We start from the raw sequence: 24,134 nt of genomic DNA on the forward strand, positions 1-24,134 counted from the left end.
CTTGATTCTCTCATACAACCATAAGGCAGCCTTCCTTAGCTAGGCACCTTCCAGATGTGTGAGTGTTTCAGCTTCAACTTTCAGAATTCATTCATTCATTCATTCATTCATTCATTCATTCATTCATTCATTCATTCATTCATTCATTCATACAATTTGGCAACAAGGTTGGGGAAGGCTGTGAAGAACCTCTGTTCCAAGCAGGGAGAGCAGTTTGATTGTAGAACAAAGGATCCGAAGAGGTGGTGGGCACCTCTTCACTGGATGTTTTCAGGCAGAAGCTAGACAACCGTCTGTCTGAGATGCTCTGATTTGGACTCCCAAGCAGGGGGTTGAATCTGATGGTTTCATAGGCACCTTCCAACTTCATAATTCTACGGAAGGCAATACAGTTTGGAGAGAAGATGTGGGAAAGGTCTTCTTAGCAATGGCACCTGTATCATGAAGTCTTGCTTTGGCTCCTTTTTGAAGCTATTGTGTTGCCTGTCAAAGCCATTTTAAAATTGGCTTCTCAGCATTCAAATTAGATTTATTCTTATCTTAGCTCAGCCTTCTGTCATCAGCTACTCTTTGAATATGTTGCAGCTGTAAATCCCAGAGTCTCCAGCTATTAGCAGTGATGGCTGGAAATTTTGGAAGCTTCAATTCCAATGTATCCTGAAGATGGCAGGTGGTATAATTTATAATTTGCCTTTGTTTTTTTATTTTGCAAGTTAGAGCATGTTTGTATATGAATGGGGGCGATAAGAGTTATTAACATCTGACCAGGATAGGGGAAACCCCAGTTTAAATCCCCACTCAGACTAGATAGCCCAGACTGAGTGATCTTTGTTTTGCATTTTATCTTAGTCCATCTTATAGGCTTGTTGGGAAAATAAGTTTTATACCATTCTGGGCCTCTTTGAACAAGGATGGGAAATCAGCCACAGGTATTGATATTCTATTATGGTTTCTCTCCAACCCTCTGCCCACACCCTTTTCTATTCTAGTGAGCCCATCTCTTCAGATCATTACTACAATTCCCAAAAAGTCACAAGACTATCAAGTGGTAAGTGGACAAGACAGGTTAACTAACCCATAACCTATAATCCACCTTTGGCCCTGATAAGGTGGCACTGCCCCAGATGGACCCAGTGCACAATCTTTTGGTCCTCTTGGACTCACGACTCCTGCTGGAAGAGCAGGTGGTAGCCGTGGCTAAGAGGGCCTTTGCACACCTTTGGGCTGTGCGCCAGTTGCACCCATTCCCGGACCAGGAGGCTCTGCTCACTGTCACTCATGCCCTTGTGACCTCCCGTCTGGACTAGTATGTTTCTGGATGCAATTCAAGGTGCTGGTTGTCACCTTTAAAGCCCTTCATGGCTTGGGACCGGGTAACCTGAGGGACTGTCTTCTTCCAGTTGTTTCTACCTGTCCAATCCAGTCCAGCAGGATGGGCACACTCCGGGTCCCATCAGCCAAAGAATGTTGGTTGGTGGAGACCAGGAGGTGTGTCTTTTCTGCCATAGCACTTGCCTTCTGGAACATTCTCCCTCCAGAGGTTAGGATGGCCTTGACCCTATTGGCCTTTCATAAGGCCTTGAAGACCTGGCTATGTGCCCGGGCCTGGGGTCCCAAGTGTGTTAAGGGCCCCATTTCCTGGTTATGTTAACATCCATGGATTATAATTTTCTCGGCTGCTGTATATATTTAATTTTTTTTTGTATGTTATTGTGTTTGTAATTTGGTTTTAATTGATTTAATGATTATTTGCTGCCCAGAGTCATTTGCTTGAGATGGGTGGCCATGCAAATGGAATAAAATAAATAAATAAAATCCACTAATCTCTGTGTAGCAATCACACCAAGTTGTTTTCTATGGCCTTTACTTTTGTTAATGAAGGACAGACATAGCCTAGGAGGAAAGTATGGGCAGGACTGCAACACTTCTGACACTGCACACTTGTGTTCATGAGTGAGTGTCTTGCCAAGTTCAGTGGTTCAGGAAAGTGGACCTCAGTTTCAGCCGATGTAAATAAATTTAGTATGTGATGCTCTGTATTGCTGTTTTATCTGGTGTGTATAATGTGTGCATATGTATACATCTATTCACATAGGAATCTGGAATTTTGTGAGCATGTAATAAGTATTCATAAAATAATAGTTGCCATGGAGAGATTTGCCTCTTCACACAATGGCTGCCAGAGATCCTCTTCTACAGTAGTTTCTGCCTAGATACTCTCAGCTAATCTTTGCGTTTTTTTCTATCTGATGGTCACTTTGCCAACAAAGCATTAAGCTACAGTCCCCATCTACCTTCTTTGTTTCTTCAGAATGCCCATAGGACCAATGGGGGACCCAGATACATATTTTGGAAATAAAGTTGAGCTAAGATATTTAAGTAAAGGTATGTTTCATGTAGAAAGAATGAATTCCTATAGAGATGATAAAGAACCATCATAGAGAGCATCAGGGGTATTTGTGGGAAAGGCAAAAAAGGAGTCAAGATGCTGGGTGCAGTCACAGCCCTGCTTGTTTATATATGACACATGTAAAAAGAATTCACACGTTTGCAGCCACAATCTTGACTGCACCGCCCCCTGCCAATGGACACCCTTAAAGGGCATCAGTCTGATCTCCTGAGTCAGGGATCCGTCATTTCTCTTGTCCTCACTAATCATAATTCCAGGCTTACTGAAAAGGCCAGGGATTGAATTGGAGACTTTCGACTTGCAAGCAATGTGCTTTACCCACAAGGCCCTTCTTTTGCCAGCCTCACAGAAGACATGAAGCACCATTCAGATCTTCATCTAAATGCAGAAAGCAAGTGGGAGGGGTGGGTGTGATTCATCTGTCATAACATATGACAGGACTAGGGGCTCTGCCTCATCAAAGGTTTTGTTTTGATAGAATAACCATACACTCATCCAGTTTGCAAGCACTTATCGTTTAGGCGAGAGCCACTTTGGTTAAGGCATCAGTCTAGAAACCAGGAGACTTCTAGTCCCACCTTAGGCACAAAGCCAGCTGGAAGACCTTGGGCCAGTCACTTTCTCTCAGCCCTAGCAAGGAGGCAATGGCAAACCACTTCTGAAAAACCTTGCCAAGAAAACTGCATGGACTTGTCCAGGCAGTCTCCGATAATTGGACATGACTGAACAGATTAAAAAAAAAAGTTGAGGTAGTCAGTGCAGCCAGAGCCAAAAATGGGGGGCGGGGGGGATGGTAAGCTGCCCTTTCTCTTCCTTAGCATATCTTTTTTTCCTTCTCCTTCTGACACCATTTCCCTTCTATGACCTTTTCTCCTCTGTAGAACACTTCCCTTTCTCCTCTTCTTTCTGACACTGCCCTTCTTCCTCTCTGAAGATCCAAACGATGGGCAGGTAACTCGTTCCAGAAATGCTTAAGTTGAACATTATATGATATAAAAGCTTCTTATACCTGGTTTATGGGTTGCCTCTCTGAGCTGCATATTCACACAAACATCATCAAGAATGCACACAGCGGATGAAATCATGATTGTTCTCCTTAGTTGCCTTCAGGCAAACATCAGCACAATGAGAGATCTATTCTGCTTTGATGCTTTTTTTCAATCTCAACCTTCTCCCTCTTTCAGAAGACAGTTCCAATGGATACCAAAATGTGACTGGGACACTCAAAAGCAGTGGACATGGTAAGTTCTTTGGAGAAGGTCCTTTTCCCTTTTTCTGTATCAAGCCAAATAGTTATCTATCCCATGCAATTGCACACTGTTGTTGCCCGATATGACTACATAGTCTAATACAGTGTTTCTCGACCTTGGCAGCTTGAAGATGTGTGGACTTCAATTCCCATGCTGGCTGGGGAATTCTGGGAGTTGAAGTCCACACATTTTCAAGGTGCCAAGGTCGAGAAATACTGCTCTGATGATCTGCTCTAATGTCATATGAGTGGACAACCTTACATTCCAATCATATGGTTTTAAAATTTGCTCCAGAGGACTTAGACATTGTCTCTTTCTCTGGTTTCCATTACAGAAAGCACTTTTCAAGTGAGATCTGTACTGCAATATACTTCAATAGCAAGTGGTTTTCACCTTGCCCAAGATACTATGTTCCACAATGCATTAGCTGAAGTCCCAAGGTTGCAGGCAGGGGTGGGGAGGATGTCAAGAACAGGAGAATAATCAAGTGAGATTAAAGATTTTAGAAATAATTGGCTTTTAACATCTCCCCTTCTCATTTTTCTCTAGTTTTGGCAGACATAGACATCTATGAGAACAGCCTAGCAATCCAGATATGGAAGCATTCGCAGATTTCAGGTAAAATCAGCTCTGAGAATTCAGAAACAGGGTTGTTGAATTAGTGAAAATGGATCTATTGCACATACTTCAACTGAAGCTAACAAATGCTACAAGACTTACATTACCAACAATCTTGGCTAATGAAGGGCTACGATCTATGATACAGAAAAGACAGGAATGTTGGCAGGAGGTGAACTAAGTATGATCTGAAATGAGATTAAGGATTGAGGGCACCATTAAATAGGAAGTGTTGTCAGGATCAGATCACATCTTTTAGGACAATAAATAATAATAGAATCCCCAAAGTGACACCTGATGGTACTTTGGTGCCTTCCAACCCCTCTGATGTTTAAAAGATTATTTGAAGTTGAAATAAAATTCAAAAGGAAGCTGGCATGCTACAGAGCAAAGCACCAACATCTAGAATCATCTTGATTTTCCTGAATGCCCCTGGAGGGCACCATATAAGCATTCTTAGAAAATCAAATGGTGCATGGCTGGATTCTATTCTGAAGCTTTGCTTGTAAATGTGCCCATTTGCCCAGATAAAATACAAAGATAAGTTATGAGTTGCTAGCGAGCACTATATAGTGGTAGAAAGGCAGCCACTTCTTTTAGTAAACTGGCATTTTTTGAGTGGCACACCTACTTCAGCATCCATTTGGAGAATGGGCAAACCATGGGAGCTATTTTCTTTGAATGCCCACGATATACTCTCAAAGAGTCAGATGTGTCTAGGGTCCCATTCCCCCTGCCCCTAATTGATGATCCCCATAATAGATTTATTGGTACATCAGACTTAGTTCTGCATGGATGGCCTAGAAAGACATCTACAAGAATGTCTGTAGACTGATGTAAAGAACCTGTGGCCCTCCAGATTTTACTGAACTACCACTCCCAGAATTGTCCACCATCAGCCATGCTGTCTAGAATAGCTAATAATTGCCGTTCAGAAACTTCTGAAGGGCTACAGATTCCTAACCATCATCTTAAGGGACTTGCACATTTGGTCTCCAAAGATAATGTTTTAACAGAGAGTTCACTCTATTTTCTTTTCACATGCAAGATGCGTTAACTGAAGCCAGTACTGGCAAAAACATTGAGAAGATAAGAAAAAGGTTTTCACAAAAAGTAGAAGAAGGAAAGAACTATGTAAATGAATGATGATGAAATCGGTATTCTAACTCTTCTGTTCTCCTGGTCTGGGTCCTTCTGCCACCTCTAACTTTAAAAAGTAGAAACTAAAGGTTTTCTTCCTATGATGGAAATGCTGCTGATAATGGGAAAGAAGGGCTTTAAATCCAGCCCTTAATCTCTACACTGTTGGATGAAAAAAAAAATACTGTGGCCATAAACAATCTTGGAAGTTCTTTTCAAATAAGCATGATTTATACAAGAAGCTCTTCACTGAGAGAAAGAGCCATATTTCAATGGAAAATAAAAAGTCATGTGTGGAGAAGCCTCAGTTCCCAAGTATACCTGTGAAAACTGGTATCTTAGAAAGCTGATGCCTAGATGGTATTGGCTGTCTTGATCTAGTATAACACTTTCCAGTGACCCTTATTTCAATTCTCCTCTATGGAGAACAAAAGTGTTGCAGTGGTTAAGGCACCAGGCTAGAAACCAGGAGACCAGAATTCTAGTCCCCCTATAGGCACAAATGCAGCTGGGTGACCTTGGGTCAGTCTCTTTTTCTCAGCCTTAGGAAGGAGGAGGCATGGGCAAACCGCTTCCAAAAATTATGCCAAAATAACTGCAAGGACTAATCCAGGAGTCAACACTGATTCAAAGATACCCAAAAAATAATTTCAGTTAGGATTGTGTAAGAAATGTGTATCGTGTCTTATTATCCAAGGTGAAAGTGGTAATATTTGGAGACACAAAGTTTAGGGCTATGGTATTTGGCCTACATCCAATAGATAGAACCTCTGCTGCCATCTAGTTTTTACCTGGATTTTTGCAGCCCTGCTATGCAACCTTCACAAGTTCCTTGTTCTGCTCTGTTTATGAATCATTATTTTCTCAATCTAGAAAGCTCCAATGTGAATTTTGAGGAAGAACCTACTTACATCAATACAGAATCATATAGCAGGTAATTATGTAGACAAGCAGGCTTTCCCTGCACTGGGACTGATATGTGCGCAGCCATTATCATCATGCATCCCTAGTTGCTGTTTATGTCTTCTCGTCAGAGATAAAAATAATTCTAATTAATTTAATGTGAAAGCATGTTTTTACACAGTCCCAGATGCAAAATCTGGTAAATTCTATTTAAGGAATCTTAAATCTAGTTTCCATCTAAAACAAAGCGAATTCTTTTCTTTTCAAGCTCTAGGTGAATGACGACATTTGTGAATATTGTCTAATGTAAATGTTTCTCTTAAAGTAGAAAACTAGCTTATCAGAAATCAGAGAGTTTTTTTTAACTAAACTGTTTGCTTGCTGGGCAGCCTTTCTAACTGCAACAAAGCTTTTATTTTGGTGTGAATGTTTAAAAAGAGGTTTCCAATACAAAGCATACTAATACTTCAGCTTCACATTATTAAGTTGCTTGTGTGAAGCGGGCTCATGGTAGCAAGGACTGAGAAGGGCTTATGCTGAGATACTGAAATATCAGAGTGTGCAATGGAACTGGAGGGATTCAATGGCAGAAGTGGGTATAAGGTGAGACTGTGGTGATGAAATGGACTCAGCAGGGTGATTAAGTTCCCAAACTAGCTAATAATCGGGAGGAGTCTGGTAGCATCTTTTCAGACCCACACATTTGTTAGTCTGAAAGGGTAGTACCAGATTTTTTCTGATTTTTGGCTACCATTGACTAACAAGGCTCTCCTACAAAATCAGCTAATGTGATTTCAGATTGCATTAACAATATAGTTAAACCATATCATGAGAACCAACAATTATTTCCCAGCTCTCAAGATAGAGACGTCTGTTGTTGAGAAATTAGTATCCTAAATCTACTTTTTTTTAATGGGTAAACCTGGGATCCAGGCAAAATCTTTCCACCTGTGATTAAAATCTTCAAGGGATGAAATCCAAGAGGAGGAGTTAGAGGCCTAAAGCATCCCAACCCAACACACCAGAAGACTGGATAACAACACTGGACTATTCTACAGGGCTGTCCTACGTCGCTCCTTACAGCTCCTCCTTGCCCTGCCTATCAGCATCATATTTCTGTCTTACTTTGCAGACGGGGCATAATTCATCACTATCTCCCAGAGAGTGAATCTTGATTTTGAAAATATTTATGAAGCATTCACGGGCTTCATCTGCTCATATTGGTAGGATCATTTTTAGAAATCTGCAGAAATGACAAGCCTCCACACTATTAAAAAATAAAATAAAACGTGAATTAATATTAAAAGCTTCTGTTTTCATTCCTACATGTTTGGGCATAGACACAAATTCACTCACCCCACAAATAATATGGATTTTTAAATAATAATAATAATAACAACAACAACAACAACAACAACAATTATTATTATTATTATTATTATTATTATTATTATTATTATTGACAGCAGCAATCACTCCCCTCCAAGGAAGATGTCAGGCTATTGTTATGCTATTAATTCCTTGGCCAAAAATGCCGAAAAGCAGGAAGATAAGCCTTCTGCACACAAAAGGATCAGAAATAGGATTACACATTTTGGCTTTTCTTGGATTCTAGAGGGCTGGAGACTAGTTCTTTTTTTTAAATTAAATTGGGAATCCCCCTCCCCTCCCCGGGGATACCCATGATTCAATTCTTTCTAAAGGATATGAACAAATCTAAACAGGTTAACAAAACAATGGCTTAAGATTGTGAAGAACAAGTCTTAACAGCAAAGTTGGAACAAACTGGACTTTTTTAGCATAGAGAAGGCATGTTAATACTGTCACAGAGAGCACAGAGGCAAGACTGAATCTAATGGGCTTGCGAATCACAGTATCATAAAGTTACTGAACATCGTATCATAAAGCTAAATTCAGGAGACAGGACAGTTCTGAACAGTAAGTTTGCAATGATTCAGAGCAAGGATGCAATCTTGAAGACCAAGGGCTGCACTTAATATGAGCAGGAGTGTGGGAATGAGGGCTGCAAAAAATGGATGGAGCCACATAATATACGGGAACAAGAATGTTGTTTTAGGGGGAATGGGATTCTTTATTTTTTCAGTTGGGGTATGTTTATTTGAGGGCTTGTGCTTTAACATTCACACCTATCCCCCACAGGGCAGGAAGCTGGCTTATCCATTTCCAGCAATGGAAACTGGCCAGATGACTCTGAAAGCTACAAAAAAAGGCCTTGAGGGTTGCAGATTGTCCATCTCTGACCTAGAGGAATGGTGTTTCCCTTTGCTTCAGAAGTTTGTTGGTGATGATCCCATCCAGTCACCTTCCTTTCTAGGCCTCCTGCATAAAAACTGGCAAAAATTGCTTCAATAGCTAAAGAAGCTCATTTTTCACCCCAAAGGGGTTTTGGAATCATACTGAATCACCTAGCCTTTCACAAAAGATTCCAGCCCTTGAAATGTGCAACTTGTAGCAGATGCTGTAATACTGTAGGATAGATCTTACTCAACTGAATGATTACCTACAAATCTCCTATCTTTAGTTTCTCCTTGCTGTGTTACTAATTTGCATTCTGTCTATATTTTGAGCAATTCAGAGAAAGGTGGTCTGGGCATAACTTAACAGATAAATCCTGTATGGGCTTTGTCTAAAGCGATAGCTAAAGAGCTATTTGAATTTCAGCTGTGGCTCCTGTAGGATTTGCAGAAACAACTGGAATTAAGTAGACACAGGCAATATTGCATGGAGATAGAATAAGCAACAGCTATGCAACAGTAGAAGCCTAAAGTTCTATGATTACTTACATTATCCACCCCTAAAATAAAGGGGCTAGTTTTCACAAAAAGGGAAGGGGCAAATGTAATAAACGTCTCATGAAACAGAAGAGACACCCCTGAGATGCACAAAGAAGATGCCTCCTCTTAAGTCAGGGTACATCAGGGTTTCACAATGTTTTGGGGCCAGTAGGAACATCTGGACTTTTGAAAGCATATTGCAGGCACACTCACAAAATGGCTATCACGATAGACATCACCAACTGCAATACAACCGTTACAAAAAGACAAACGGAAGAGGTTGCTCTCTGCCAACCCCTCTACCTCCTGCAACACACACACACACACAAAGGCAAAGACTTCTAAGCACTGGGCTGCAGCTACTCATTCTATTTTGCTAGAACCTCTTTGTGGTTTAAGCCTGGAGGCATTACTGGAAACACAGGTGATGTTTAAGAAACCTGCTTTGCTGTATAGCAGGCTAGTTTCCCATTATTTAGAAGTGATCCTGAATATGCCCTTTTGATCATGATCTTGCTGGTCACAATCATGAATAAAAGGGCGTATTCAGGATTGCTTCTAAATCATGGGTCAACTGGCTTAGCAAGCATTCCAGGAGTTAGACTGTTCTCTTTTAGTGGCTTGAAAACAATCTCTTCAGGGCTCGTGTCTGCAGTAGCTCTGCCTCAAATTAGGGCATCCCCTGCCATAGGCTACGGTGATGACTGCTGCCTTTGTAAAGGAGTACAGGCTCCTGGAGGGTTATTACCTGGGATAGCTCTACATTGTGTAATAGTGTCTACCTGGAAAAGGTGATAAACCAGGGACAGCAACTGCCCAACACCCCACGCGCATGAGCTTCTCAGAAGCATCTAGCTAGCCCTGCATCAAGTAGTCTGCTGCATTAAACTGGACCTTGGTCTAATGTGGCAGGTCCTTTTTTCAGCACATGGTCAGGTGGAAGTTGATGTACTCCAACACCTTCAGATGAAGAACAAATCAACTTCCAGATATAGCTGAAGTTTAGCTCTAATCAACATGGCCAGTGGTAAGGGTTGTGGGGAGCAGTAACGCACCAACTGTAGAGCTGTAGGTTACATACTCTTGCTTTCACCAAAAGAGCTCCTTGCCTGAATATCTCTGAAATGCTTAAGTATTTTAGTGCCAAATGTATTTTAATCTTCAGTTCTATCTAGTGCTCTTAAAAAGGCATTACTTTACAAACTTGGCTGAGTAACTTAAGAAAGGAAGACCATTCAGATCCTTAAAAGTATGAGAGGAAACAACTGTATTCACATTCCTGACAATCTCACTGGTCCAATGAAATTAACGGTTGATCGTTTTTATAACAAAGCTTTATGTAAGTATGTAAAAAAAACACATGCAAGTCATATGAGAAACAGCATTGACAACTGTATTCACATCTGCCAAATATATGCTAAGCTGTGTGCTCATACTTTGGTTGCACAAAGCAGCTAGTCCATATGCAAAATCTCCTCCTTGCTATCCATCCTCTCAGCCTGTGGTGGGAGCAGCAGTCTTCTGGCAGAGGCGGGCTAGCAATCCTGCCATCTGTAGCAGCGAATTTACCCCTTCTACTATCTTCATATGCGTATAACCGATTTCCTAATCATAGAGGGGAAAAAAAATTCAATTTTTTTTACCTTTCCTGCTGTAGAGAAAAGATACAACATTTCACTATAAATTCATGAAGTCACGACTGCTATATTTTCATGTTGCAGCTATGCACTCGCAAACTGAGATATGAAAGAGGAAACAATACAGAGGAAATACCTGAATCAAACAAGGGCATCCCTGAGTAATGCAACAATAGTGTTACACCTTGCCCCAAAACTATCCTTGGAATTCCCACCACCATTTAATGGCAGACAGTTGTCTTTACTAGAGAGAAAAAGGATGGATTAAAAATCATGATATGTCAGTATATATACAAGCAGGGACATATCATCTCTGGACCAGGAGGCCCTCCTGACGTCACTCAAGCACTAGTCACCTCATGGTTGGATTACTGCAGTGCTTCTACATGGGGCTGTCCTTGAAGATCACTTGGAAGCTGCAGCTGATCCAGAGTGCAGGGGCATGGGCAGTGTTGGGCATGCCTCAGTACACTCATGTGACATCACTGATCATCGCCTCTAAAGCTTAGTACTAGGTTATTTGAGGAACTGCCTATCTCCCATGGTCTCTGCCCATCCAGTAAGATTTATTTTTTATTTTTTATTTGATTTGTATGACCATCTCATCTAAGCAAGTCTGGGCGGCTCACAACAGGTAAAAACATTTTTTTATTTTTTTATATATCAAATTTGTCACCAGCCATGTTGTTGAACAACACTGGGCGGTTTACAAAACAGTTAAAATCAATTAAAATTACAAAATTATGATAATAAATAGAAAATAAATAGATCCAAGAATAACTGGCAGTCACTCAGGGAGCATCATCAAGGCGCTAGCCATCCCCAAGGATTGGGTAAGGTTGTTATCACCCCATGCAAGCTGGCAGAGCCAGGTTCTTTCCAGAAGGCTGGTAGGGTAGGGGCCTGCCACACCTCTGGGGGGAGAATGTTCCAAAGGGCGGGGGCAATAGCAGAGAAGGCTCTCCTGAGCTCTGCCAGCCAACATTCTCTCACTGACAGGACCCGCAACATGCCGTCTCTGCCTGACCAGGTGGGAAGGGTTGATGTGACGGGGGTGAGACGGTCCCTCAGGTAACCTGGACCCATGCCATGTAGGGCTTTAAAGGTGATAACCAACACTTTGAATTGGACCCGGAAGCAGACTGGGACCCAATGCAGCTTGCGTACTAAAGGTGTTATATGCGCCATTCTTGGGGCACTCAAAATTGTCTGCGCGGCCACGTTTTTGACCAGCTGTAGCTTCCAGATATTCTTCAAAGGTAGCCCCATGTAGAGTGCATTGCAATAGTCTAGCTGAGAGATGACTAGGGAGTAAGTGACTGACCGGAGAGCCTCTTATCCAGGAAGGGGGATAACTGGCGTACCACACGGAGATGGGCAAAGCATCTCCTGGCTATGACTATCACCTGCTCCTTGAGCAGGAGTCGTGAGTCCAGGAGGACCCCCAGATTACACACCAGGTCTGTCCGGGACAGTGCAACCCTGTCCAAAACCAAAGATGGTAAATCCTTGGATACAGAGGGGCCTCCAATCCATAGCCACTTCACCTTACCAGGGTTCAGCTGAAGCCTGTTGCACCCCATCCAAAAACAATCCAATAAAAACAAGTTAAAAATCAATATACAAACATACAAAAACCATCTGTAATCAATTTAAAACAGAAAATCATGATCCATGGCAGAAATCATTCTACATCAGCTCAACGTAGCCATTGAAAGAGCTCTCCACCACTGCCAGACCCCCAGGCAAAGTGGCAGAGCCACATCTTCACGGCATTCCAAAAGACCAGGAGGACTGGGGCCAATCTAAGATCCAAGAGGGATGATGTTCCACAGGGTGATGCCATGGCAGAAAAGGCTCTCTTCCTGGGTCCCACCAGATGACATTCTTTTGTAGATGAGACCCGTAACACGCCTCTCCTGCCAATCCTGGCAGAGATCAGGCAGTTAGTGCGCATCAAGTTTCCTTAATCCATAAAGCAACCTAGCGAGACTCAGGTGTGCCTTTTCTGTTGTGGTTCCTGCCCGCTGGAATGAGATTTCCCAGAGATCCGTTTAGCTCCCTCCCACTCCTGCAAGTCTTTAAAAAAGTGGATGTTCTCCCAGGCTTTTGGAGAGAGTATTTCTGGACCCCTGTGATTGGCTTAGGTTCTTTCAATTGTTGTTTATTGTTTTCCTATTTTAACTGTAAGGCAATCAGAGTCATTCTGGAGTCAGGTAGCTCCTAAATCTACTAAACAAACAAAATAAATATCCAATGGACACACGTATAGTATGTGGCATGGGGTGGCGGGGGATGAGGCAGTTTCCTGAAAATCTGAGCATTCCTTTATTTCTAAAAGTCACCAATCATTCTGCTCCTAAATGATTCCACGGATGAAGAAATCGCTTCAAGTGGAGCAAGAGAGTTAGAAATGTTTTGTGCAATTTTATTTTAGGATGCAGTGGAATTTATTAATGTCTTTTTCACCTATTTAAGGAAGAAGTTTATTCAGAAATATAAAGGAATCTATATAAATATGCAGATGTTAAATAGATTCCTTCTTCAGGCACTTGGCTTGCACAACCAACCTTGCTGCTTACACCAGCAACTCCCACAAATCTAACCTTAATAAACTCCAATTTCAGATATTCAGCCATTTGGAATGTTTTACACACTCGGAAAATATTGCTGATGATGTCTTCAGGTGAGTAACCAAGCTTCCACAAGTGAGCAAGAATCTGAACAAAAAAAAATTATCATTTGACTTCTAACACTTCAAAGATGTATATCCAATTTCTCAAACACAATTTTTAAGACAGCTCAAACACAAATGAAAAACAATATAATCACAGTAGAAGCATAAAGACAATTGTGGACTTCAAAAAGGAGAACATAGAGGAAGACTTATGACTTAGTTTTTTTCTGGGATCCCAGCCAATTGTGGCCTATACAACATATACGGTAATTAAGGCCATGGCATAGGGTGATGTGTAAATCAACCCACTTAAAATGGTTGTGAGAAAGAGATGCTTTTACAGACTTGGTTCCTGTCCTTTGTTCAGACCAGAAAGCAAAAGAGACACATGATATGCATTCCTCTTGTGCCCACCTTATAAGCTTCATCAATATTTGCATTGATACAATGGCCAATCATCTCCTTCACCAGCAAAGGGTGGGGCTCATCACACACCTATGGCAAAAAACAGAAGCATCATGACAGCCAAAAGCCCCCAATGCTATGAAAACAGTATTTATTGAAAATGGTTATGGTCCACCTCTACAAAGCAAGATCAATCTTTACAGGAAACAAGCTGTTAGGCTTCACAGGTTCTTCAAGGCCTGAAAAGACACAGGAACAGCTAGAACTGGTTCAAGATATGAACTGGACCTTAGTAAAACACAGCCCAAGATCTTAAACACAGAATCTTCAGCTTCTTGTTTCAAGGGAGGGCAACATTTTTTAAAAATGCATAAAACAGATCCTTTTTCCCCAGGAAGAAAGTTGTAGTATCAGATCAAAAGACTGCTCGGTCCACTTTATTTTACTGTTTGAAATGCTGTATTTTAAAGTCTCCAAGAAAAAGGCTAAAGGCATTGCTTGCCCTTCTGAATGAAACTGTTTCAGAAACTGTGACATAGCAGGAGGAAAGGCACTTTCACCAGCAAATGGAACTTGACATCCAAATTCATGGTCTACACCTAACATATAAGTTATTCCATGAAACTGATTATTTACTTGCATTAACAAAAGTAATGTTAATTAACAAAAGTAAAGCATTTAGATTTCAGTTCTGGGAAGGGCTGGGAAAAACTTTAGCAAGCCAGCAGGATAGACAGTGTTGAAGTAGATGGACCTAGAGTCTGATTTGGCATAAGGCAACTTCCTATGTGACAGGACCTTAGGAATGAGCCTCAGTGGGAATATCATGTACATGGGCAGGACCAAGGTTTTAAAGAAAAACTTTAATTCACCTTGAATACATTCTCGCTATTGATGAAACCGAATCCAGAATGGGTAGATTGCAAATTGTTTAGTGCCTGTTAAAAGAGTGAAATCATTATTATCATTATTTATCATTGTTTAAAACAGGTTGTCCTTACAGTTTTTAAGAACTACACAGGATCTTGGATAGGAAAGAAAGATACCACAGTATGGATGTAGCTAAAATGGCATGACCTTCATACAAAGAGGAGGTAGGAACATGGTTTGCAGAAGTTAAAAAAAAAAAACTTTTAAAATCTCAAGGGGAGGGAAACTCTCCCAATGAGAATTGAGCATCACCATTGGGCATAAACCAATGGCTGGTGGACTGAAGGATTGGGAGAAATCAGGAAATGGAATATTGCAGAAGTACAAATAGCAGTCTACCAGGTTCCTCTTATTAGCCTAAATATGAAGCCACTTAACACGTTATAGAAAAGACCATCACCTGAATGGTTATAATTCAGCATGTTGAAAGAACATTTTAATGACGGTGGAAACATTACAAATCAAACAAGTGAGCCTATCTGTGGCAATCATCAGTATAGTAGACAACCACCTCCCACCTTGGTTCTATCTGAAAAAATCAACCTATTTTCACTTTGAGAGGACATTAAGAATTAATTTTATCTAAAATTAGTGACCTTAATAAATTGAACCCCCACTGAAGTATCCAATTTGGAACATTTCCATGAAGAAGCTGTAGTATGTGCCCAAGCATATGTTAGATAATGTGCCAAGTCTTTTCTCTGAGGGCTGTCATAGTCAAGCTTCATGGCACAAACTTGCATTATTTCCCACAAAAGGTTTCAAGCCAATCCATGAAATTGTAGTGCATACACAAGAGACGGGAACTGCTAGCAGCAAAAACTGCCACAGCTAGGAAGATCCGACCTCTATAATGTGAGTTTATCCAACCATTAATAACTGGGTAATAATATTTGCAGAGAGCGAGCTTACATTTTCAAATCAGCAACTTTCTTAGAAAGCTTTTGTTGTGGTTTTGGCAACATCAATATCTCCTCTGCACTCTGTCACCAACAGAGTCTGTACGTCTTTGGCGTTCATTTGCTTCTCCGGTGCTCAGTTTCACCCAACAAGAACAGGGGAAGGTACCATATTGCAAAGCTATTTAATTTTAATAACAGCAGACTCTTTTCTCAACTTTGGGTACTGACAGAACCCAGAAAGAAGCTACAGAAGAGACTACCCACCTGTCTCATGTCTCCTTGAGCTGTGAAGATAATGGCTTCCAGGCCATCATCTGTATATTGCACGTTCTCTTTCTCAATGATTTTCATTAGCCTCATAAGAATCTGAGCATCTGTTAGCTTGGTGTATCGCAGTACTGCACAGCGAGACTGGATGGGTTCTGGAGGGGCAGTGAATTTAGAGGTGAAATTGCAGTTGATTTAGGAACGTTGCAACTGATCATATCCGGCATCAGTGCTTTGTCCATTTATCTTAAAAATGTCTACACTGACCAATAGCAGCTTTCTAGGATTTGAGATAGGAATCTCACCCAGTCCTGTGGAGAGATGCCAGGAACCGAATCTAGAATTTTGATTCAGTTGTGGGGAGACGGTCTCTTCTCCAATTGCAGTTTGGCCTATATATTTCGCTTTGCATAAAAGGCACTTGGTTTTAGTACCAGTGACTTGGGTACTGTAGCAAAATGGTCACCATCCTTTCTGGATTGGAATTCCAAGCTGCGATCAAGCCCAGGGCATTTTGATGCCTACCTTCTCTTACTAAACCAAGACCACAGCTCACCAGGAATTGCTCCTGCCCATGCCACTTAGAGGAAACTGCCCCTGTTTATGTCAGAGTCCCCTCCTATGTCATTCCTTAAAGGTATTCAAAACCAGTATTACTTTGATGTCTATACTGCTCTTCCTATGAAGGGAAGCCACAGCAGCACATAAATAAATAAGCTGTTAAGACCTGGCTCTTCCTGCAAGCATTAAGGGCCAGTTGAGTGGGAATCCCCTTGTGATTGCTTTGTTATGTGCTTGGTTCCCATCTTGTATTATATTTTCGGTATGTATATATTGTATTGTTTTTATGGGGAATTTTTCTTTGATTTGTTTGCTTTTATGCTGTATGCCACCCAGAGTCACGTTGATTGAGTTGGGCAGCCTTATAAATCTTATAAAAATAAATAAATAATCAATAAAGCAACCTATAATAAAACACAGTAAAACAACAACAACACAGCGCTTTGCTGTATTATTTAAAGCAACATTGAATAAAAAAGCGGTCATAAATAAGCACACCTTCAGCAATTATTTAAAAGTAGACAGCATGGGGAAAAGTCACATCTCCCCCTTTGAGTTTCATACTTCTCCCACTGAGAAGGCCCTACATGAAACCGCAAGCCAGAACCACAGGGCCGCAAGAAGGACCTCCCAGCTGATCCTAATGCTCGGACAGGATTGGACTCAATGATCTTTGAAAGTATTTTTAAAGTACTCTGATATTTAAAAAAAATCTGCTACCCACTAAAACCATGTACAGTATAATGGAACCAAGATCCAGTACCTGCATAAGGAGGCATAAAATAGCATTAATTAAGTTCTTGTACATGACATTTTTACAACATGCAATTTCACACTGCTTGAATTAGTCAGGTTTCAGACCTCTCCAAACATTCTTGTTTGTAGCACAGCTATCTAGTTACTCTGGTTCAGAGATTCTGGGATTCATAGATCCACTTTTTGACTCTAGTCCAGTCTTCGCGTTATTAATGTTTACGTAGTGTGGGATGATCTCACCTCACTGTGGCAGTGTCTGTAATTCACTGACTGTATTTGAAGAGGACCACATGGGAAGACCTCCTGCCAATGCACACGTTGCAAGTGGCTATCACCGAGGCTTCTCACATGATCCTCTCAGCGATGCGTGAAATCATTACAAACAATGCCACCACGGTTGAGTGAGAACAGAACAAATCACACAAAGCATTTATACAATGCTTTCAAAATGTTCAAGACCATTCTACAACTGGAACTCTACAGCAGCTTTTCAAGCAAGGTTGCTATTAGGATGTCTGCATCTATGAGTTAGGGCCAAAAATAAGCCTCTGAGGCGAGTCCACTGCAGAGATGAGTTCCAAATGAACCATCTCTCAGTTACTCTCAGCTGCTCTTTTACACCGGCCCAAAATGACGGTGCCTTACGAGGATTCTCTTCAAACTGACAAAGCAAAAAGGACGTTTAATGCCCTTAAGCTTCTAATTTTAATTTGATGTTTGAATTGTGATAATAGAAACATTTATTTCTGGTCTAAGAACAACTGAGAGCTGCTCCTCCTTTCCAAGGGGCCCATAGTTCTTACCTATGATTTTGTCAGAAGCATTGCAAGCCAGAGCAAAACGAGTGGTTTTAGAATAAATTTCCATGGTGCGTCTCAAGGCTTGCTGGGCTCCATCCGTCATGCTGGTGAAGGAATGGTAGAAAAGGTAAAATAAATTTAAGTCATGAAAGCTCACGGAAATGCCTGTCATTGTTGGACAATATACCTTGCCGAGGTTATGTTGTTTACTATTATAAATTGCTTCATTCAGCCTGATCTAGGGGAACTTTTGAAAAAGATTCCTTTTTCTTATTTACACTGCATAACATACAGGCAATTATTGGCATATTGCATAGGCTGTAGTTACAAATAGACCTTGCTTACCGACTGCCTTGTTCAATGACCATTCAAAGTTACAACAGGGCTGAAAAAAATAACCTTATGACCAATGTCTATATTTACAATCTTTGCAGCATCCCTGTCATGTGATCACCATTACAGTCAATATGCATTGTCCTGTGCCTGACCAGTTGTTTTATTCCCCGCCCCCCCCGTGGAGCAGAGATTGCAGAGAAAGGGATTACAAGAGAGTAAGCAGGCACACAATAGGGAATACACATCAAAAGGAATGCAGTGGTGTTCAGGACTGGGAGCCACAAGCATGCTACACAGACAGCCCAGTATATTCCCCACTGTGTTCCTGCTTACTCTCTTGTAACCCCTTCCTTTCTAATGAATGTAAATACAAACATTAATTCCCTTCTTGCTAATTATCCCAGTGATGGGTGAGCATTCTAAAGGGCAGAGGAGTGGGGAGAAGGAAAGCATAGTCACAGTCATATGATTTTCCCCAAAGCGACCACTTTGCTTAACAAAAGAGCTGCCGGTCCCAACTGTGGTCACTAAACAAGGACTACCTGTATGTGTTCTTCTAGAATGCACCTTGTGCTTTACATGAGCTGTGTCATGGAAAAATAGAACCACTAGCATGCATGGAGAAAGAGTGTGAGCTAAGCAAAAAGGTAGCAATGGCTTAAGTGCCTAAAGAGATAACTATTCCTTTTCCCCTCACTAGAGGGATACAGGACCTTTGGACTACATGTGGCCTCCTCAGCTCTCAGTTTTGTCTGCCAAAGTCCTCCCAAACTTCACCAACAACATGGCTGCTTTCTGGCAGCATATTTCTTCTAAATTAATTTTAAATTGGTCACATCATTGTACCAGTGGATATGTCTCCCATAGTTCTTGAAGCTAAAATAGGAAATGTGGTGCCCAGACTTTAAAAGTTTGCCAGCTCCTGCACAACTGGAAGGGGTGGGAGGTAGCTCTTCCTTTGCTGGACTACCAGCTGCCCAGCCCTGCGTTTCAGTAGGAAATGAGCTGGCATATGCTGATCCCATCACTATGCTGACAAAGAACACAACTGAGAAGTAGAGCTCTTGCAAGTATTTAAGTTCTGTGAAATTGGTACTCTTCGAATTCATGAGTAACTATATAATACGGATGACTGCTGGGGTTAGGAAAAAATCCACACACCTGTCTGCTTCATCCAAGATAATTATTTTATGCCGGCCTTTTGGAAGTGTGACTTTTTGCTGTGCGAACATCTTGATTTTGTTCCTGACGACATCAATGCCTCTGAAAGTTAAACGCTCAGTTATTACCTACTTGTTACTCACTGCTATTAAACATTGGAAGGGGGCAACATGATCTTTGCAAGCTCTTCTGGGAGGCTTTGTCAGTTGAAGAGTGGGGTAAAATTGCTTAAATGCTAAATAACCCAGCTCTCCCTGTAGCCTTTGACTCACCTGTCATTTGATGCATTCAGCTCCAAAACAGCCTCCTTCAATGCAGAGCCCAGAAGTGCACGAGCCAGACAAAGAATGCTAGTGGTTTTGCCAGTTCCTGGCGGGCCCTTAAAAAGAAAATAAAAAAAATAAAAGGATTCCAAGAGGGTTAGTTGTCCCACTGTTAGAACAACTTGGAATTTAGAATTGTGATGCTTTTCTTGAAACATATCACCCTTAAATGTTTAAGTCCAGAGAAGCTTGAAGACTTAAAATATAATCAATGACAATTAATTACACTAGTTATTGACCCAATAAAATACAGTAAGTGCTAATACTTACCAGTTGCTTAAGGAACTGTCTCTCCTTAATTGTTTCTACCTATCCTACCCGATCTGGCAGGAAGGGCATGCTCTGGGTACAGTCGGCTAGGGAGCATCAGTTGGTGGGGCCTGGAAGGAGAGCCTTTTCTGCCATGGCACCCACTCTTTGGAATATCATTCCCCATGAGATTAGATTGGCCCTGTCATTGTTGGCCTTTTGTAAGGCCTTCAAAACTTGGTTTTATGCCTGAGCCTGGGGCCCTGAGTGTGGGTTAGAGCCTGTCTCCTGGTTGTATGTATGATAGGTTAGGTTATGCCTGGCTGCTACGTGTTTCTATTTTTATTTGTTTAAAATATAAAAACAAATCTACAAAGTGTTTTTATTTGTTTTATTGTAAGCTGCCTAGAGTAAAAGTGAGATGGGCGGCTATATAAATCAAATGAATGAATAAATAAATAAAATGGATTCTCATCATTACCTTCTTTTACCTGCCTATCAGTTAATTTTTAAGAGTATACTTAGCTTGGAAAACAAATTATTTTGCCAATACTCACAGCAATAATAATATTTGGAACATTTCCTTCCCTTGCAAACACCTAGGGAGAAAGGGAAAAAAAATGACAGTTATGAGAAAAGCGAGTTCCTGAACTTGGAAGTTACATACCCCAAATTTTGGAGAGTTAAGACCATACGGCAACATCACTGTTTCAAAATCTCTTACAACGTTCTTCTCTGTCAGTACTTTTTGCCTTCCTTAACGGTCTTCCGTACATATCTTGTAAATAAGTCCTCTAATTTTTTTTTCTTTTAAATAAAGTTTTTGACAGCTGGTAATATAAGGGGGAAAAAAACTCTTCCTCTTCTCTGTTTAAGTTCTATGCAAGACCCAGAGGAGTCATCTTCAATCTGTACTGAGCATAGATAGTGAACAAAGAATTCCATACATTCATGTTCATGCATGATCAGTGCCATCAGTTATGGTGATCAAACAAGGGCTTAAATACAGGATTGTATCCATTACTCTAGCCATCTAGTACTTTTTTTCTTAGCAGCATCCCCCATGTCTTTGGGCCCACTTGCCTTATCTCGGGGTGAACAAAAAGACACAAAAGAGACTATCAGCAGATGATGCAACCTCTGTGATTGCCAAGAACAAAAGCAATTTAGGGCCTTTATAAGAATAACACTTCCTAACCTGGGTCTAGAAACAATGTTTGAAGTGAGCCACAACATAGAGCACTAGAGCATTAGTTGTAGCCACAGGCAACCAAGATCTCTATGCAGATATTTGGGCAGAGGCTTCTTTCCTCTTCTAAAGCCAACAAAGAAATGCAGTTTTCCATCCTTTCTGTGCCAGTTCCTTGCAGGAAAATAACTCCCCTATTTACAAGACCTACTTAGACTACGTTTCTGAATACATCTTATAATTTTACATCCACTGAAAGCAGCATTCTTCTTACAATAAAGTGGTTTCCATACCTCCAGTCTACTAACAGTATCTTCATTGCCGACGATTTCCGACATCTTCATTGGCCTGTATTTTTCAACCCTGTTAGATAAGACACATTAACACTCTCTCCTGTACTAACAGCAAAAGAAAGGAAATCCAGGTGAAGGCTGGAAAACTGGGGGAACTGAAGGAGAAAAGGAAGTTTGGAAATCATTATTTGGGGGGGGGGGGGAAGCAGGAAAAAGAGAAACCAAGTTAGTATGTACCGAAATAGTTTTCCCCAATTTAGCATCCTCTAGTTGTATTGCCTGGGTTCATGCAATAAGCTAAATCCTAAATTGCTTAGGACAAAATAGAATTGCTGATTTCACATAGCATACTATGTCCAAATCATGTCATGGTGATGACCTGGTTCCTACAACATGCTGACCATGTTGTGCAAACTCAGAGATCATTTTCAGACAACACAGGAGCATGCTGGCTGGTTAGAAATTACATACTACCTTGCAATCTAAGATATCTGGAGGGCATCAAGTTGGGGAGGGCCAAATGAAGGATTGTGTCTATCTTTGGATCACAAGGTATGGATAACTGATGCAGTAACTTAGCCTATAAACTCTTAACTGCAATATATGTTTATTTAGACACATATAATTCTGTTTCCAGAATAACTAGGAAGACTCCAGGCTTTGGCTCAGAAGAAAGGATTCTTCCCTTGCCAATCCATATCCTGATCCTATGTCCCCCCCCCACACAAAGCCACACACTGATTTTGCTCATACAACCTACATAAACAAATCTGTTACAAACCTAGCAGTTGCCTCTGCCCAACATGCAAAGCTTGATTAATATTAACCTGGGTCAGATTCTGTGACTTAGCATACCAGCAACTTTGTGTCACTGGGACTTGGGCAGCATATATATTTAATATATTATTCTGCACAAATTAACCTGCTTGCCATGGCAGCACCAAACCCACACTGGTGAATCTTGAAAAAACTAAACAGACCTGTCTTGTACTTTAATGGGAGATCACCTGGGAACTGCAGGGATGAAGGGCAGCCTGGGAAGTCAACCGACATCCCAGAATAAATCAATGGCAAATGGTTTTCACACGTCGCCAAGAAAACCATAAGGCTCTTTCTATGTAGCCAGCTGCAGCCAAGAGTTCAACTTGGGCAAGAAGGGATTCAGTACGGTATGCAAGTTAGGTGGGTTGTGTGAATGGGGCCATCCTGACCCCAGGTTCCTGCAAAGCCACTTTCTGATACATATGTTGATTGTGTGCCATACAGTTGGGGTTGACTCTTTCCGACCACATTGATAAGATTTTACCCGTGATGGTCCATCCCTAACCTGGTCTTTCAGGTCTTCCAACAGGGACTTTCTGATATCCCTCTGCAAAACCAGTCTTATGCCCCTGAAGTAATCTATCTCCATCCTCCTCCTCCTCATATATTTATCCCCCCTTTTTCATACGTAACTCAAGGTGGTGAACATACCTAATACTCCTTCTACCTCCTATTTTTCCCCCAACAACAACCCTGTGAGGTGGGTTGGGCTGAAAGACAGGGACTGACCCAGAGTCACCCAGCTGGCTTTCATGCCTAAGGGAGGCCTAGAATTCACAGTCTCGTGGTTTCTAGCCCGGTGCCGTAACCACTACAACCAAACTGGCTCTCATTCGCTCCAAAAACCTCGAAATGTCATACAAACCCCGGTCGGCCACTAGAGGGAAGGAAAACGCTTTAAAAACCCTCGCACTCTGCTGCCGCCTAATGGTCCTTCAGAGGTTTGCAGACCCCCCAAGCAATACTCGCCACCCACTTCCCCAGAGTCACAGTCTTTAACGCTCCCGCACAAGAAACACGGGCTTCCTATTCTCCAAGCTGCGCCATCAACCGGCTTTTCCTCACTGATCTGTCCAGACCCACCACCCACGGCTCCGCAGCCCTCAGCGGCAACCTTTGGGGGGCGTGCCCTTGCCCCCCGGCTCGGTTCCTCACCAGGGCAGTTCATAATGGCCGCTCCCGGCAAGAGAAGCAGAAGTAGATGCGACATCAGCAGCGCTCCCACCTTGCTTCCCTCCTTCAGGCGGCTTCTCCGACCCGGGGGCCGCCATTAGCGCTTCCCGCCGAAAGCGCTCCAAGCCCCACCCCCTGTTTGCGTCAGAGAGCGCGCGGGGAGGCCATCTTGACTGAGGGCAGAGAAAGGGAATAGTCATGCGGATTTCAAAAGTTGACGCTCGCGCGATCCTTGCTGCCCTTCCTTCTGCCCTTAGTGGGGTGAAGTCTGTCCTTCCTTACTTCGCTGACAGTCCTGTCTTCTGGTGCCCTTCAGGGGAGTTGGGTTGGAAGTCCTAGTCTGTATGTTTATCATGGGAGCTATGATTCAGCCCACCTGGAGGACTTTAATTGGATTTCTCTATGATAAAGGAAATAGTTTCTTATTTTGTATGTCTAAGCTTTCACTTGTTGCAGGGCAGGCAGAAATCCAGCTGGTAAGATTTTTTTCTGGTTGTTTCGTCTTCATGCGAGATCGGGAGGAGCAGCATTTGGCCT

At 41.8% G+C, this 24,134-nt stretch overlaps 2 protein-coding genes across 9 annotated transcripts in view; one reads left to right on the plus strand and one right to left on the minus strand.

Moving 5' to 3' along the window:
- The window catches only part of LAT2 (linker for activation of T cells family member 2), a 28,655-nt gene extending 18,445 nt beyond the window's left edge, over positions 1-10,210 (plus strand). For 2 of the 7 annotated variants that reach the window (XM_025170136.2, XM_088152414.1), the window contains 5 exons: positions 990-1,048; positions 3,595-3,651; positions 4,210-4,278; positions 6,292-6,352; positions 7,454-10,210. In XM_025170136.2, coding sequence (XP_025025904.1) covers positions 990-1,048; positions 3,595-3,651; positions 4,210-4,278; positions 6,292-6,352; positions 7,454-7,496 — 289 coding nt within the window. In that variant the 3' untranslated portion in view covers positions 7,497-10,210. Of the gene's footprint in view, positions 1-989; positions 3,652-4,209; positions 4,279-6,291; positions 6,353-7,254 lie in introns of those variants that run through there. The other 5 variants (XM_088152416.1, XR_015798197.1, XM_088152417.1 and 2 more) reach the window with 5 other exon arrangements.
- A 209-nt stretch (positions 10,211-10,419) lies between these two features.
- Positions 10,420-23,724, minus strand: RFC2 (replication factor C subunit 2). 2 transcript variants are annotated; one of them, XM_025170131.2, is made up of 11 exons: positions 23,650-23,724; positions 21,603-21,672; positions 20,678-20,719; positions 19,821-19,927; positions 19,549-19,650; positions 18,055-18,155; positions 15,932-16,089; positions 14,708-14,773; positions 13,845-13,925; positions 13,360-13,473; positions 10,420-10,721 (listed from the first exon to the last, which is right to left on the minus strand). In XM_025170131.2, the coding sequence occupies exons 2-11, from the start codon at positions 21,651-21,653 to the stop codon at positions 10,611-10,613; spliced, it is 933 nt and encodes a 310-aa protein (XP_025025899.1). In that variant the 5' UTR covers positions 21,654-21,672; positions 23,650-23,724; the 3' UTR covers positions 10,420-10,610. The 2 variants fall into 2 exon arrangements, with proteins under 2 accessions (XP_025025899.1, XP_007421249.1); XM_007421187.4 differs by having other exon boundaries at positions 23,580-23,718.
- Between the last annotated feature and the right edge of the window lie 410 nt (positions 23,725-24,134).

The sequence above is a fragment of the Python bivittatus genome, unplaced genomic scaffold (genome assembly GCF_059951505.1).
Source record: "Python bivittatus isolate LINGU-HERP-01145 unplaced genomic scaffold, Pbiv_v1 ctg000690_np1212, whole genome shotgun sequence".
Classification (NCBI taxonomy): Eukaryota; Metazoa; Chordata; class Lepidosauria; order Squamata; family Pythonidae; genus Python; species Python bivittatus.